Source organism: Melospiza georgiana, chromosome 15 (genome assembly GCF_028018845.1).
Source record: "Melospiza georgiana isolate bMelGeo1 chromosome 15, bMelGeo1.pri, whole genome shotgun sequence".
Taxonomy (NCBI): domain Eukaryota; kingdom Metazoa; phylum Chordata; class Aves; order Passeriformes; family Passerellidae; genus Melospiza; species Melospiza georgiana.
The window spans coordinates 14595734-14613144 of NC_080444.1; the positions used below are offsets into that span (position 1 = coordinate 14595734).

The 17411-nt window shown below is 51.0% G+C and overlaps 1 protein-coding gene across 1 annotated transcript in view; it reads right to left on the bottom strand.

Annotated features, from left to right (window-relative positions):
• Nucleotides 1-16461, bottom strand: part of SLIT3 (slit guidance ligand 3) — a 495630-nt gene extending 479169 nt beyond the window's left edge. The window contains exon 1 of the mRNA XM_058034755.1: nt 15851-16461. Coding sequence (XP_057890738.1) covers nt 15851-16035 — 185 coding nt within the window. The 5' untranslated portion in view covers nt 16036-16461. The remainder of the gene's footprint in view (nt 1-15850) is intronic.
• Between the last annotated feature and the right edge of the window lie 950 nt (nt 16462-17411).

Sequence of the window (17411 nt, forward strand, 5' to 3'; positions counted from 1 at the left end):
TACTGAGTACAGAGCACAGACCTGCTGCCCTATCTCTGATGTGTTTAATGCCATTAGACAAACTGTCAGGTGCTCACAAGGCATCTGCTAATGGGGAAGAAGCAGTTCTTGCTATTGACAAGATCCATTCAAAATCTTAAATGATGATATGCCTGACTAGAAAACACTGAAAACAGACTTGGAAATAAAGCATTACAGATCTCTGGAGAAAAGACTTGAAAAATACTGAAAACAGAGCCTGGGCCATATTGCAACCCAAACATGACTGGAACCCAGCCTTTTCTTACCCTAAATATAACTTACGCAACAAACAAAAAAGTAGAATTGATATTGCTTTGATATTGGCAAATTGTTGGAGAACATAAGAGAGACGGGAGCCACCAGAGCAGTGCTAGAACAAAATCCACGCTGTGTCATGATAAAGCAATGAGAATAAAGAGTCAATGAGAACTTCTGGAAGCTTCCTGTGACCCCAGAGCAGAAAGGAGCCAAGGACAGGAGGCACATTTCCACCAGCCTGACCCTCAGACCTCACAAGAGGACAGGGAATAAAACTATTATAAGCTAGTATTAAACTATACATAAAACTATTGTAACATTTTCTGAACGCCGCTGCTCCAGCTACACCCCTGTAACAGGACAGACAGACAGACAGTCCCCTGAAGGAACCTCTACCCCATATCCCTGGCAGTCAGCCATCCTCCATCATGCTGCCAGCATCATTCTTCTCAGAACAGCTTTGCCCTTTGAGGTTCACTTAGGATTTGCTGCCCAAACTTATCTTCATTCCTCACCTGAAGTTAGGAACTTCTGCATCTCCTCCTCCCTGTTTTGCCCTGCAGGACAGGCAATAAGCCCAACAGGAAAAGAGAAATCCCTTTAGAGAGCTGTGGGATCTCAAGATGTGTGAGGGGATTCCTACAGGTGCTCCACACTGTGGGAAATCCAGCAACACAACCTTTATCAAGGGTTTTGGGAAAACGAAGCTCCAAGTCATTTGGGGTGTGAGCTCCTGGGAAGGAACACATCCTGGTTGCACAAACTCACTTCTTTACATGCAATCACTGAAATTATTCACTGAATATCCTCGTTAGAGCCAAGTCCTTTCCTCCTATTATCACTATACCCAAACATCTTGTGAGATTTCTGTGAAAAAATCATTTTTCTCTCTCTATGGAGGTTGAGGAGTAGCCTAAATACTCTTGAAAACACAGACAACAAATATACAACAAATACAGCCAATGTCCATGCAGGACAAGCTACTTTTGCTTTAAAAATGCCTGGAAATGTTTGTACCTGGCAGTGACATGGCAAAAGATGACAGGTAGTTCTCACTGTAAAGGTCAAATGACAGTGTAAAACACAAGGAGTTTTATACAACTGCAGTGCCAATAAAGGATTACCAGGATTTACTTTTTTTATTGGCCTCACATCCCTACAGGTAAGCTGCACCTGCATTTTTGGCCACATGCTTCCCCAAACCCATACAGTGCACAAATTCCAGGGGTATAAAAAAAATCATCATCTGGATTTCAGGACTTCCAAAAAGACAACAGCTGCCCTTCAGAGGGGCAATTTTCCTTTCGCCTAATTCCTTTGCATGAATCAATACTCAGCTGCAAAAGTAAGAATATGAATAAAAGTAAATAGTCTCAGAGAAGCTCATTAAAAGGTCCTGCAGGAAGTAGCCAGGTCTCTTTCATCTCAAAATCTAATCCAAATTTGTGCAAATAAATACAGGCAACATGACAATGGCCACTGCTTGCTTCTGCAGCTACCAATTTACAGCAGCTAATTCCATCCTCCTTCCTGCTCCCATCACTTCAAAACCATGTCACAGATTTAATAGCAGCAGACTGATCCTACCCAGGTCTGTGCCAACATCTATTCAAGCACTGCTAGTCACAGTTACATTAGGAAAGGGATTTATCCCCATAAAATCAGAGAATTCAGTGGGGTTTTCCCAGGATCAGTCCCTCCAAGAGCAAATTTTCCAAGTTAAAGCCATGTACATCCACTTACTGACAAATGACCTAAGGAAAAAAATATCTGAAAAATGCTCCATGCAAGGTTTTGGAGACAATTACTACAAACAAATGAGTGGTAATCCCCAGTGGGAAGAACTCTAGAAAAGCAGAATGTCAGTGTAAGAGTCACATAATTATATTTGCATGTGTTTAACATCTCCTTTTGCAGGGATATGGAAGCGTTCAAGACAGGAGCTTAGATTTAATTTGGAGACAGAATTGAGGAAGTTGAAGACTTATTACAAGCCAGTGCAGCTTCAGCAGCCCCATGCACCTAGGCCAAAACCACCATAATAATATATTTGTGTAACAGAAACCCCAGACCACATGAAAACTCAGGAGTAAGCAGATGACTAAGCTTCTAAATTGCACCTAAATGTGGACACACTCAATTTAGCTGCTCAGACAAAGCACAGAACAGATTAGTCCTGCAAGCTTTATCAATTTAGCAAGGTAAAGAATCCTTCAAATGAAAGGCAAAACAAAGCAATGACTAACACAGGAGAGCCATCAATTAAACAAGAGCCTAAGCCACCAAACAAACTCATCAAGAACTCAAACATGGTTAAATTCCCCAAATAAGCTTTTATACATATGTAATGTGCTGCTAGCAGACAGGGAGATAACCAGGCATGAATGGGAGGAAATTCACAAAGGCTCAAGCTTCACATTCAAGCAGGAGGCAGACACTGACCCAGAAGACTTCTGAGCACTTTCTCAGAATCACTGGTTCCCTTCAGAGCTGAAACACTCAACTCAGCTGTCAGGCTTTGATCTGCTCACTACATTTAGGCATCATCTCAAATTAAACCTGGCTATCAGCATTACTAAGTGTTATAAGGAGCTACATGTATGATATTGTACATGTATAGAAAGCATTCCAATGAAGGAAATCATGTAAATAATCACATCTGAGAAGTGAAGCACCACTAAGGAAACTCTGATCATGGGAGTTTGATGGAGCAATCCTAAGGAACATTTCAGAAAGGTAAAATATTTGGAATTCCCATGGATATCCTTAAATTTTGTTCCTTTATTAGGTCAAAATGTCTCATCAGTTGCCCAGCTCAAGTATAAGAATTGCTGTGCCCACTCCAGAATTTATCTAATGAATTACCAGCTTCTCTCCAAAACACAAAAATTCTATCAACTTCTATTTTTGGTGAGGTGCTGAGCTGCTCACAAGTGTGGAAGGGATCAGTAAATACCAACAACAACCTCGAGGGCAGCTCTGCCATCCTGCTCAAGGAGCCCTGTAGAGCATCACACTCTGCAATATGAGGAAATATTGTAAATATGGAATATGATGCCTATACTGAGCATCCCTTCTCCAGAAAAAGCATAATTGGAAGTTGCTCCTGTAAGTGACAAGCATTTGCTTCACCATTTATTTTCTCCAGATTGAGTAATTTCACTGTGCAACAGGACAGTTTTCACCTCTTTTTAGCTCTTCATGAGAGGTGAACCAAAGCTTCCATCTCAACCACACAATTAGAAGACTTTCATAAAATGTAATCACAAGGTAAAAACTGCAGCACAAACCTAACGCTACTTGATATATTTGCAAAGTTACTATTAGAGATCAGTCTGCATAAAAGTTAAAAATAGAAGTATAGGATTGCTTTATAACTCTGTTTCTGTGATCAGTGTTAATCTGTGGATTTCCTTTAAGGTAGAAATCACAGGTATAAACCTACAGACCTTCAAAGTGTTCAGGGAAAAAAAAAGAAATCAAGCATGCAGCTCATTCCTCATGAAAAATCAGTAATCAAAGCTAGTTCATTTAATAGAACTGCTCAATAAGAAATTCTTTTCCCCCTAAAGATATTTCCCATTGTTTCCTTAATGTCATATTTTCAGTTTTCCTGGGTTTCATATTAACACAAATTTGAATAATATTTAACTTGGCTCCATTAGCCCAAACAATCTGTAACATTTCTCCAAACATAACTCTACAAGCTCGGTGGCAAAATATTTTAAGTGCTGCCATTAGATCTTTTACTAATTAAAGCAGAAAGTTTCCGACTTGAACAGGTATGTGGAATTTTTAGCTCATGAGAATGCAGAGAGAAATAAATGCCTTTCCAGAGCACAACAGTTTAAAAAGGAACTTCGTGTGTGGCCACCAAGAAACTTGTTAAAATTATTTTCCCAACATATAAACATTTCTCCGAGATTAAAAATATTTTTGTGATTTCAGATATGATCAATGTGGTCTTATTTACATGCTAAACATACAAGTAAGAAGATTAGACATCAACCCACTGTTATGTCATAAATAGTTACAGGTTGCTGGGGAGCACAGGGCAGAATGAGATACTCTGATATATCCTGTGGCTGACTGACACTTCACCTATGAGCAGAATTTACACTCAGTCTTTTTCTCTCTACTGCTTACATCAGAAAGCCCAAGTTGGTGCAATCAGTAGGAATCTAGATTTGAAGAAACTGATACAAGCCTTAAAACAGTTGTAATGAAGATGCTGGTGAACGCCACAAAAGCAGTGAGAGGCTGACAATGGACTGACAGAAATGAAAACTGAAAACAGTATTTAAAATACAGATTAAAGTGTTACCACATGACCTTCTGTATCTTATTTCCACAAGGTTTCAGCCACTAAGTGATCCAACAATACACTATTTATATATGTAAAAAAACCCCAAACAAACCATCCAACACAGCTACATTTCACATTTATCAGTGGTGGTATCTCTGAGGTTAAATGTTCAAACTGAATATTGTGAAATCGCTACTATTGTTCTTTTCGCAGCCATTAATCTAAAATTTAAATCTGTAAATAACACCAAAAAGAACAAGACCAAGACAATGATTATGCTCTCTTTCATTTTTTTTTTAACACTTAGCCTGCCAAGGCCAAGAGCCTCCTTCTTCTGGCTCAGCTTCCTGCAGCAGGCAAGGGAAGTGAACCTCACAGAGATGTTCATTCTCACAAATGAAACCCAGCAACAACACGAATCCAGCCCCCCTGAAACTCCAGCTACAACAAATTACCATTTATGAAATGGTTCTCAGGTGGCCAACTAACCTAGTGCTTGTGAATCACTTTAACCTGCAATTTAAAAGTTTAATTCCAGCCTTTAACTCTTTAAGCCATTCACACGCCTCACCAGCGAAGCACACACACCACCCGTGTGTGGTAGCTAGGGAAGAGGCGCTGCGGAAGATTTCGCGATGTCACGGGAAGCTAGGACCTTCGGTTCCCCATAGATAAGACCCTCAGTTACTCATAGATAAGAAATTAACATAGGAATGTGGTCCCACTAACAATAGGAATGTTGCCCCACTGAAGCCAGTAACTTTCCATCCCTTACCCAGTACTTTTCCATTCCCTACTAACCATAGGTAAGAAGGACAAACCCCTTTTTGACGTAGAGACCCCTAAGACTATAAGACCCCATGAGAAGAAGTAATAAACGCCTTTTGACCGTCCACCACATTGGTGTCTGCGTATGTCATTGGCCCGAACGGCCCTAGAGAGAGGGCTGTCGAGCTGTACCTCAGAACCAGGTCGCCTGCCTTAGCATAGAAGGCAACATCTGGTGCCCGAAACCCGGGACAGCGGCTTGCGCCCGGGGAACGGGGAACACTCCTGGAACGAGGACGGCGGCTGCGACAGCCGGACTGAATCGCAGCGGGGGGGACGCTCCCGGACCAGCTTGGACGATGGAAGCCATAGCGAAGGTCGTAACAGAGATGCATGCGCAATGGGGTATAGAATGTAAACTTAAGGATTTAACTCTCGCATTGACGAGATTGATTAATCTTGGGGCTATTGAAAGCCCCGTGGACGTCCTACATTCGGACGTGTGGGATAACTGTACAAAAGCCCTGGCGGAGGACGCTATGTCCTTGGGCTCAGGGAAAGCCCTAAAATCGTGGGGCAGAGTTGTCCAGGCTCTGAAAAAAGCTCGACAAGAGCAAGAAACCTGGAAAGCCGCGCGAGCTTGTTTATTAGCCGTGCCGCAGTTGGGGGTGGGCGCGGCGACACAAACCGCGGAGGTGCTTGACCCGGGCGGGCGCGCGGAGGCGCAAACGCCGGATCCCCCTCAGGGAGCGGACTCACCATCGGAGGGGGGGGAGCACACGCGGGTGTTCTGGCGGGGGCTCGCGGAAGAGGCGCGGAACGCGGCCAGAACGTCGGACCCCATAGGGACCGATAGAAACGCCCCCCCACCATATGCGTTTGAAAATGGCGCCGGACCGCATGGTCAGGGCGGAAAGGAGGAGGCGGGGGGCGGAAACGCAGTCAGCCCGCTGAACAACGCATGCGCGGGCGAGCGGGGGGACGGGGCGGCCCCCGCGGAGGCGCGTAAGACCAATCAGAGCGCTTTATTCAAATTAAGTCCTTGTAGGGCAAGGACCTCCCCCAGCAGGAGGCGGGGGGACCCCAGGGGGAGGGAACGGCCCGACCACCGCAAGAAGGGGCGGGGTCGGAGCCCGAGGAAAAGGCAGAGCAGCCCGGAAGCGTCTCTTTACTCGACTTCCGGCTCGGACTCAGACGCGAGCTCGGAGCCCGAGACAGGGTCGGAGGATTCCGACTCAGATTCTAGCTCTAACAGAGAGAGAGCAGCGGCATGTAAGGTCACTAGCCACAACGCTCCTGCATGGGTGAAGGGGTTACCAGAGAAAAACCGAACCCCGCTTACAAACTGGCGGAAAATAAAAATGGCTTGCGCGGAATGGGCTCCGTCTGCCACTCTGGTGTTCCCGGTTCGTGTGGGGGGGGCAGGCGGAAACCAAAGGATTTATTCACCGGTTAATCCAAAAGATGTGCAGGCAATTGTTAAAGCGATTGCGGATAAGGGAATTAATTCTGCCATGGTTCGCACACTCATTGACGGCCTTTTTGGTGGAGACGATATGCTTCCCTTTGATATTAAGCAGACGTGTAGAATGATATTTGATGGTGCGGGAATGATCGTTTTTAAACAAGAATGGGAGGATAATTGCCTCAAACAGCTAGCCTTGGTAACGGGGGCAGACCACCCACTGCACGGCTCCAGCATACAGAGGCTAATGGGCACAGACCCCACTATGATCACCCCTCAGCAACAGGCTGAGGGTTTGCGTGCCCATGAGGTCATGACAACCACCCGTGCTGCCCGAGAAGCCATCCGTGACTCTTCGAAAGTGGTAGCTAAACCATCCCCGTGGTCTATCATAAAACAGGGTGAGAGTGAAAGTTTCACTCAGTTTGTGGACAAACTTCAGGCTGCATTAGATTCCTCTGCGTTACCCCCGGAGGCGAAGGGTCCCGTGCTGGCAGACTGCCTACGCCAGCAATGTAACTCAGCCACCAGAGACATTTTAAGGTCACTGCCGCAGGGGTCCAATATAGCTGCCATGATCAGACACGTTGCAAAGGAGGAACATCTAGTTCCCATTCAAGCAGCAGTCCACACCGCAATAACCAGTGTGATGGCGTGCCTTAAGTGCGGCCAGGCAGGCCACTTGGCAGTAAACTGCCCCCAGCCAAGGCGCCTATCAGCAGATGCTCCACCACGCCAAGGGGGAGGTAGGGGGCCGTGTTGGGTGTGCGGAAGGAAGGGACATTTAGCTAAGGAATGCAGATCCAGGTTTCAGGGAAACGGGAGAGGGAGGGGGCAGCCAGGCCGTATCCAGCCCCCTCCCACCTGGAACATGCAGCGGCCCAGCTACAGCAACCCCCAGTGGGGCAGGGGACCCTCATACCCTATGGCCCCACAGGGAGCAGTCAACTTTGCATCCCCTCCAGCAATACAATGGCAGAGTTGCGCGGCACCGCCCTCAATACCCTCGCACCCCCCACCGCCACAAGCCGCGCCGGAGTCACAGGAACAGCAGGGGACGTCCCAGAGCGGGATCCCTGGGTGGCCTTGGTCATGAAAATAGGGAAGGAACCCCTGATGGTGTGGGGGACATGCCGCCTTTATGGTAGTCAAGATCCACACGTCATAGGGTTCCAGTTCTGGGCGGACACGGGATCAGACTGCACGATTATTCCCCAAGCACACTGGCCCGGACATTGGCAAATCAAAGAAGTCCCTCCAGTGAATGGAGTGGGGGGGCAGTCCCGGGCATGGAAAAGCACCCAGCTGGTGGCTATAACACTTCACACGAAAAAGGGACCAGAGCAGACAGTAGCAATTTACCCCTACATTTTGCAAAATTCTCCACCCCTGTTGGGAAGGGATGTTCTTTCCTTGCTAGGATTTCGGATCACAAATTTATCCTGAGGGCCACTGCCGTGCACCCCGCGCTGCCAATCAAATTGACTTGGAAATCATCAGACCCTGTATGGGTTGAGCAGTGGCCCCTGACAGAGCCTCGAATGGCAGCCTTGCTGGAACTGGTCGACCGCGAACTGCAAAAGGGTCACATAGAACCCTCCACCAGCCCATGGAACACCCCTGTATTCGTGATCCCCAAGAGGTCCGGACAAGGCTATCGTCTCGTCCACGACCTGAGAGAGGTGAACAAGACGATCCGACCCCTGGGTCCAGTCCAGACACTGCTACCCGCGAATTCAGCCATCCCCGAAGGGCAGCCGTGCGCAGTACTGGACATCAAGGACTGTTTCTTTTCAATACCCCTGCACCCTGAGGACAGAGAACGATTTGCCTTTTCCGTGGCGTTTCGGAACGGTGAGCGGCCCAACCTTCGCTTCCAATGGAGAGTGCTTCCACAAGGCCTAGTCGACAGCCCGACCATATGCCAGATCACCGTGGACAAAGCACTGACGCCAGTCCGACACTCCAATCCCACCGCAACCATCATCCAGTACATGGACGACATCCTGGTTGCAGCACCATCAACAAGCCAAGTAGATGACCTGGTGACCACAATCACAGAGACCCTTCAAGCAAACGGCTTCGAGATCGCGAGCGCAAAGATCAAGAGAGGACCCTGCGTGACCTTCCTGGGAGTAGGAATCACAAGCTCCTACGTGACACCCCCCGAGATGAAGGTCAACCGAGACATCAAGACGCTCCATGACGTGCAACGCCTGGTGGGATCGCTGCAGTGGCTTCGCAACGTTGTCCTGATTCCTCCCGAAGTCATGGACCCTCTGTACGAACTCCTGAAAGGGAAGAACCCCTGGGATCCCAAGGAGCTGACACCGCAAGCAACGAGCTCCCTCGACTTCATCGACAACCAGATGTCCACTGGCACGCTTGCCAGGTGGAACCCAGCCATGCCACTGGACTTGTACGTCCACTTTACACCGAAGGGGGGAGTGGGAGCACTGGCTCAAGGACTCGCTGAAAAGGCCCGACCAATCCAATGGGTGGTCCTCGGAAGACCCGCTCGTGCATTTTCCCCAGGAATCGAATGCATCGCCAGTCTCATCATGAAAGGCAGGAGACTCGCCTTGAAACACCTAGGGACAGAGCCGACAAGCATCCACCTTCCGTTTCGCAAGCAGCCGACCTCGGAGTCAGCCACAATATCAGAGTACCTGGCCCTTGCTCTCTCCGGCTTCGGAGGAGAAATCTCCTACTCCTCCAAGCCACCCTGGACGAAGCTGCTGACCGTAGTCGACGTGGACGTGCCACCAAAGGTCAAGGACAGACCACAGCCAGGACCAACGGTCTTCACAGACGCTTCCTCCACGACTTCAACCGCAGCAGCAGTGTGGCAGGCAGGAGAGCAATGGCACTGCGTCAAAGCGTGTGACCCCACACTGTCGGTGCAACAGCTGGAGGCAGCAGCAGTGGTTTTGGCGTGCGGACTCTTCCAAGACGAACACCTCAACATCGTAACGGACTCTATATTCGTGGCAAGGCTCTGCCTGTCCATGGCAGGACCAGGAGTGTCGACATCAGCAGCAGCCCTAATGCTGGAAGAAGCACTTTCCTCGCGACAGGGCACCGTGTCAGTCATCCACATCAACAGCCATGACCCAGTCAAAGGCTACTTCCAGACCGGCAACGATAAAGCGGACGCCGCAGCGAAAGGAGTTTGGACCCTGCAAAGAGCTCGTCAACTGCACGAGTCGCTCCACATCGGAGTCAAAGCACTGGCGAAGAGATGCGGAATCCCGACAGCGGACGCGAAACATGTGGTAGCCACCTGCCCTCACTGCCAGAAGTCACCCCTTTGGACCTACGGAGTCAACCCGAGAGGTCTCAAGCCCTCAGAAATCTGGCAGTCAGACTTCACCTGGTGCGAACTGATGAAGCCCCGAGCATGGCTTGCAGTGACAGTAGACACTTATAGCGGAACGATCATAGCCACACAGCACCCCAAAACCAACTCCAAAAACACAATTCAGCACTGGCTGACAGCCATGGCTTGGCTTGGTATCCCTAAGCAGATCAAAACGGACAATGGCTCCAATTTCATCTCTAAACAAGTACAGGAATTCGCTGCGAAATGGGGCATCACGTTAGTGCAAGGCATCCCACACAACAGTACCGGGCAGGCCATAGTTGAGAGAGCAAACCAGACCCTGAAAACCAAGATAGAAGTATTGGCAACAGCAGAGGGCTTTGCCAATGCCATTCCCCCAGGAGATCAGGCACGTATGCTGGCAACCGCTTTGCTGGCACTGAATCAATTCCCTAGGGGAGACGAAACAAACAGTCCCGTCCAAAAACATTGGGCCACTCGAGCGCTAGAAGAGGGCCCACAGGTGGTAATCAGAAACGAACTAGGCGAGTGGGAACGGGGTTGGAGGCTGATGCTCACGGGGCGAGGGTATGCAGCTGTCAAAAAGGACGGCAAAATCAGGTGGTGTCCACTTAAGTCGATTAAACCGGACCTTCATAGCGAGCAGAATGAGACTGACGAGAATTGCGAGTCTTTGTTTACAGGACCTGCTCGTGGGACGCCCTCGTGACGCGTACATCCCGGTTCCAGACGAAAGTGACAGATCACCAAGCCGTCAGGCAGCACCCGAGAGACCCGCACGGGTGAGACCCAAACACCAAGGGTGCTTCTGTGTGATTTTGCTGTTGGGGCTTGTCGCTAGAGGGCAAGCCAGCTCAGACCACTACCCCCATCAGCCCTTCAGGTGGGTCATGCGACACCTTGGTAGTGGCAAAGCACTCAGAGAAATCACCACACCGAACACTCCATCCTTCGTGCTCCGCATCACCGACCTGTTTCCAGGACAGCCAAGGGCAAACCCCTATTCCCTACACGCCAAACACTCGTACCTATCCTACTGGTGCCCAGCTTCAAACCCTGGGAAAAGCTACTGCAATCACCCAGGGTGGGGATATTGTGGGCACTGGGGCTGCGAAACCATAGTTACAGATGCCAGACCGTCGGGGCCTGGGTGGGATCCACAAGAGCCAGACAAATTCTTACAGTTCACCTGGGCACCCATCGGCTGCAAAATACCCTTCTTCTTTCGTGAAAACCCCCATCGAAACCAAATTAAAATCCCTAACTTTCGGGCATGCACTGATTACAACATGACGGTCCTGCAGCCAGACCACCCTAGCTGGGCCACAGGCAGAACATGGACAGTGGTCCTTCAAGGGTCAAAAGAGAGGGTGAACGTGCAAATTATCAGGCTCCAGCCGTCAGCACCCCGAGCAGTCGGACCCAACAAAGTGATTAAAAGCGTGCCGAAAGGGAGAAACATAACCTACCCCAAAACCTTACCCACAGGGGTCAGCAATGTCCCGACCGGTCAAGCGGAAACCTTCCAGATGAGTCGCTTAACCGGGTCAGACGCAGACCCAATCCTTCGTATGTTAGAGGCTACCTTTGTATCCCTGAACGAATCCAACCCTAACCTAACCGAATCCTGCTGGCTTTGTTACGATGTCAAACCCCCCTTTTACGAGGGAGTCGCTTTAGACACTCCCTTCAGTTATTCCACAGCCGACGCCCCTCACCAGTGCAGATGGGATACCCCTCGCAAAGGAATCACCCTGAGTCAAGTCACAGGCCGAGGCAGATGCTTTGGCAATTCAACCCTAGCTAAGCGGGGAGGTAACATCTGCACCAAAATTGGCAGGCTGAACAGGAAAAACAATAAGTGGGCAGTCCCATCCGCATCGGGGATGTGGGTTTGCCAGCGATCCGGAGTGAGTCCTTGTGTGTTCCTTCCCAAATTCAATGACTCTAACGACTTCTGTGTCCAAGTTCTGATTGTTCCTAGGGTCTTGTACCACTCAGACGAAGAGATGTACCATCTTCTTGAGGGACCCAGCCGGATCCACAAAAGAGAAATAATGACAGGTATAACTATTGCAATGCTGCTCGGCCTGGGAGCAGCAGGAACGGCCACGGGTGTCTCAGCCCTAGCGACACAGCACCAAGGACTGTCACAACTGCAGGCAACGATTGACGAAGACCTGCAGAGGATTGAGAAATCCATCTCCTATCTAGAGAAGTCAGTCTCCTCGCTCTCAGAAGTGGTCTTGCAGAACAGGCGGGGCCTGGACCTCCTGTTCATGCAGCAAGGGGGCCTGTGTGCCGCCTTGAAAGAAGAGTGCTGTTTCTATGCAGACCACACGGGAGTCGTGAGAGACTCCATGGCAGAACTCCGGAACAGACTGGCCCAGAGGCAGAAAGAAAGGGAAGCCCAACAGAGCTGGTATGAGTCCTGGTTCAATCAATCACCTTGGCTAACCACTTTGATTTCTGCCCTGATAGGTCCATTGGCGATGCTGTTTCTAACAGTCACCTTCGGACCATGCCTGCTGAACAAGCTGGTCTCATTCGTTCAGAGTCGCCTGGAACGGACCAACATCCTGTTCATAGGGCGACGACAACTGCTGTGAATTCAACCAGGGAATTCAACCAAAGAACACTGCCAGTCACAAGGTTTTCAAAACTTGTCTGGCAAAAGCTTACTCAGGTTTCCCAAAATCCCTTTCCCTTGTCAAGTCACAACTTTATACCTCAGTTCAGTATCTATGTACACGACTACCTCATTCATTTGTGAAAAGGGGGGGGGAGATGTGGTAGCTAGGGAAGAGGCGCTGCGGAAGATTTCGCGATGTCACGGGAAGCTAGGACCTTCGGTTCCCCATAGATAAGACCCTCAGTTACTCATAGATAAGAAATTAACATAGGAATGTGGTCCCACTAACAATAGGAATGTTGCCCCACTGAAGCCAGTAACTTTCCATCCCTTACCCAGTACTTTTCCATTCCCTACTAACCATAGGTAAGAAGGACAAACCCCTTTTTGACGTAGAGACCCCTAAGACTATAAGACCCCATGAGAAGAAGTAATAAACGCCTTTTGACCGTCCACCACATTGGTGTCTGCGTATGTCATTGGCCCGAACGGCCCTAGAGAGAGGGCTGTCGAGCTGTACCTCAGAACCAGGTCGCCTGCCTTAGCATAGAAGGCAACACCCGTGTTATCACACATTCTTGGCATGCTCCCCCGGTTCTGCCTTGTTGTGGGGTTTGTTGTTCCAGATTTGGGGTTTTTTTGGCTCTGAAATGCCAGCTTGCTACCCACCAATTTTAGAGCACACAGTTTCAGGCACAGAATTCAGGTTTCTCTAGCATTGACATCTGAAAGCTATTGCTCACACAGCTGAGGTTAAAGGAGAGCTGATATGACCACAAAACATTAAAGGTTGTAGAATAGTGTAGTAAGAAAGCTGCACATTGCTATCATTTAAGAGCTCTCAGCACTATAAAATGCATTTAGAAACAGCCAAGCATTCTATAAAATTTCATTCTGGGACAGAACTTAGCCTTTAGGAGTGCTCTTTGCACACAAACTTTGTTTGCTTAGTAACCTCATCCCGCTTTCTTCCTCGGAGGAAAAGCTGCCTGAGAATTTGAAGTTTCCCCAAGTCTATGACCCAGAAGGAAATAAAACAGGAAGTCAGGCCATACAATCTACAGCATTTGCTTACAAGTTCAAAAACATTCGAAGTCAGGGCTAACCCACAGGAGGCACAGCCGAGTGCGCTCTCCTGGGCTCACCCCGGAGCAGAGCGCTGCGGAGCCCGGCGGGGGCTCGCATTAACATCTCCCGGGACATGGCGCCTTAACATCCCTCCTTGAACGTGTTCCTTTAACATTCTCCACATAGACATGTCCCTTTAACACCCCTCTCCCTGGACATGTCCCTTTAACATTCCCCGTTGGAATGAACGTCTCCCTCTAACATGCCCTCCCAGACGTGTCCCTTAAACACCCCTCCCTGGTTAACATTCCCCCCCATAGACATGTCCCTTCAACACTCCCCTCTGGATGTGTCCTTTAACATTCTGCCCCCCCCATAGACATGTCCCTTCAACATTCCCCTCTGGATGTGTCCCTTTAACATTCTGCCCCCACCATAGACATGTCCGTTTAACATTCCCCCCTGGAATGAATGTATCCTTTAACATTCGGCCCCCGGACGTGTCCCTCTAACACCCCTCCCTGGACCTGTCCCTCTGACTTTCCCCCCCATAGACATGTCCCTTCAACATTCCCCTCTGGATGTGGCCCTTTAGCATTCCCCCCCACAGATATGTCCCTTTAAGACCCCTCTCCCTGGACATGTCCCCTTAATATTCCCCCCTGGAATAAACGTGTGTGTCCCTTTAACATTTTCCCCCTGGACGTGTCCCTTTAACATCGCTCCCTGGACCTGTCCCTCTGACATTCCCCCACTGGACATGTCCCTTTAACATTCCCCCCTGGAATGAACCCGTCCCTTTAACACTCCCCCCTGGACCTGTCCCTCTAACATTAATGAATGTGTCCCTTTAACATCCCCCCCTGGACGTGTCCCTTTAAAATTCCCCCCATAGACATGTCCCTCTAACACCCCTCCCTGGACGTGTCCCTTTAACTTTCCCCTCTGGATATGTCCCTCTAACATTCCCCCCGGAATGAACGCGTCCCTCTAACACCCCTCCCTGGACTTGTCCCTTTAGCATCTCCCCTGGACGTGTCCCTTCTTCCCCCCAGACCTGTCCCTCTAGCATCCCCCTCCCTGGATGTGTCCCTCTAGCATCCCCTCCATAGACATATCCCTCTAACACCCCTCCCTAGATGTCTCCCTCTAACATTTTCCCCCCCCGGCCGTGTCCCTATCTCGCACCGGGCACTCCGAGCTGTGCCATCTGCTATGCATTAAGGCACGTCAGAGACGCCGTCCCCTGCACCGAGCGAGTGCCAGAACTCTATCAGAAAACTCAACTTTGCTTTCAGCTTTCTCCCTAGGAACTCACTGAGCGAGTAAAAAAAAACAAAACAAAAAAAAAAACAGTCAGCTAAAAAACTCCCGAGAACTTGCAATACGGGGGATTTGCTACGAGCACATTCATTATTCTCCGTGCTCCCCACAGCGTTACGTTGCTATCATAAACCCTGAGGCAGATTAAAAATTGAATACTCCGCTTCCCCGCAGCAGTTTAAAATAGAAATTAGAGGCTGTTTAATGTGACTTCTCCGTTTGAATTAGTTTATGGAAGCAGCCGCTTTGCCATGGTGATGAAATCACCATGCTGAGAAAGTAAGGAGAAACTGCTACCAGCCGCCAGGTGAAAACATCCAGGTTTCTAATTGCATATTAAACCGGTGTTTGCACTGACAGCGATTACAGCCGGGAGCACTCCAGGAACAGCTCCGAACTCCATTTCAAGCAAGTCACTGCACAACCCGATCAGGCGGCAGCTGAAAGTTCCCGAGAAACTCTGGAACCCATCGTCTGTACAAAGGCACAGCGGCAGGAGCGCTGCGAGTCCCGAAAAGCTCCTCCCCTTCCCTCCTGAAAACATTAATCCGTGCTGGATTGCTGAAACTCCTGTTACCGAGCGCTCTGCACTGATAGGCAGGTGTTGGGAAACTCGTCCCAGGTGTTGCTACAAGCGCTCGAGAAGCCCTTAGCGGTTTTACTTACAGTCTCTCCGCGTTCCTGGGAATATCCCTCGGCACAGTTTTGAGTCCCAGTCCATGACAATCCACGTTGGAAGCGATACACGTACACTTATGCGGGCATCCTCCAACAGGCATCCAACTCGCGGAGCTCCAAAAGCTCAGGATGGTTCCAAGGCACAGAAACGCACTTCTCCCACCAGACAACATGGTGCTCGATGGCTTCGGTGGGTATAAAAAGTGAGCGAGAGCAGCCGGCCCTTAAAGATGAAATGCCTCTAAGAAAAAAGGGAAAAGAAAACAAGAGGCTCTTAGTACAGCCCAAGGGAACCCACCACGGCCATCATCGCCGGAGCACCAGCAAAGCTTCAAAGGCTCCCGAGAAGGTCACGTTAGGTGGAAGAAGGTGGGGAATTGCCTTTCGGGCTCGGGTTTCTTTCTGTTATCTACGAACGGTACCAGAAGGCAGATAGTTTAACAGAGCTCGAGCCAGATGCGTCCTCAGATGAAAGAGAACCCGGGAGCGGAGGCAAACACACACAAAACATCCATCAGGAGCGGCGGCAACCTCCAAAACAGCCTCCTCCGCTCTGCACCGCCCCACCTGGGCCGGGCAGGTAACCCGCGGAGGGCACGGCCGGGGCTTCGCAGCGACCCCTCCGCCGCGGGCCCGCCCCCGCCGCGGGCAGTGCCGGGGCCGTGCGGGGCTGTGCCGAGCCGTGCCGGGCTGTGCTGTGGCTGTGCTGAGCCGTGCCGAGCCGAGCCGTGCCGGAGCAGCGCTGCCGCCGCTGCCGAGCGCGGAGCGGGGATGGAGCGGGGCGCGCCCCCCCCGCCGCGCCATTGGCCGCCGCGCCTGACGTCACCGCCCGCCCGGCCCGGGCCCGCCGGCCGCGAGTTCGGGACCCGCGGGGACCGGGACAGGACCGGGATAGGGACCGGGATAGGGACCGGGACAGCGCGGAGCGGGGCCGGCCCGGGGACAGCGCGGAGGGCACTCGGCACTCGCAGCCCCTTCTTCCCTTCCCCGCCCGGCGCCGCGGCGGGGGAACGCAGCTCCCGGAGCGGGGGCGAGCCCCCCTCCCCAGCCCCGGTTCGAGTTTCGGGAAGGAATGTGCGGGCTGGAACACGGGAACGGGCGCGCAGCGGCTCCGCGCTGCCCCTGCGGCCGGGGAGGCTGCGCTGCCTTTGTTGGCCGCGTTCGCTCTCGCCGAGTACCCCCTGGCGGCGGCTGCTCGGCCGGGGACACCGGGACACCCGGGCTGGGCTCCCTGCACACTGCCGGGGACACCGGGACACCCGGGCTGGGCTCCCTGCACACTGCCGGGGACACCGGGACACCCGGGCTGGGCTCCCTGCACACTGCCGGGGACACCGGGCTCTGCTCCCCGCACACCTCCGGGGACACCGGGGCTGCTATCATGGCACAGTGCTCCGGGGACACGGGGACACCGGGCTGTCTTCCCTGCGCACCGACGGGGACACCGGGGCTGCTGCTACAGCACAGCGCTCCGGGGACACGGGGGCACCCTGGCTGTGCTTCCTGCACACCGGCCCCGTCCCTGTCCCGCCCCAGCCCGAGTCCTTCC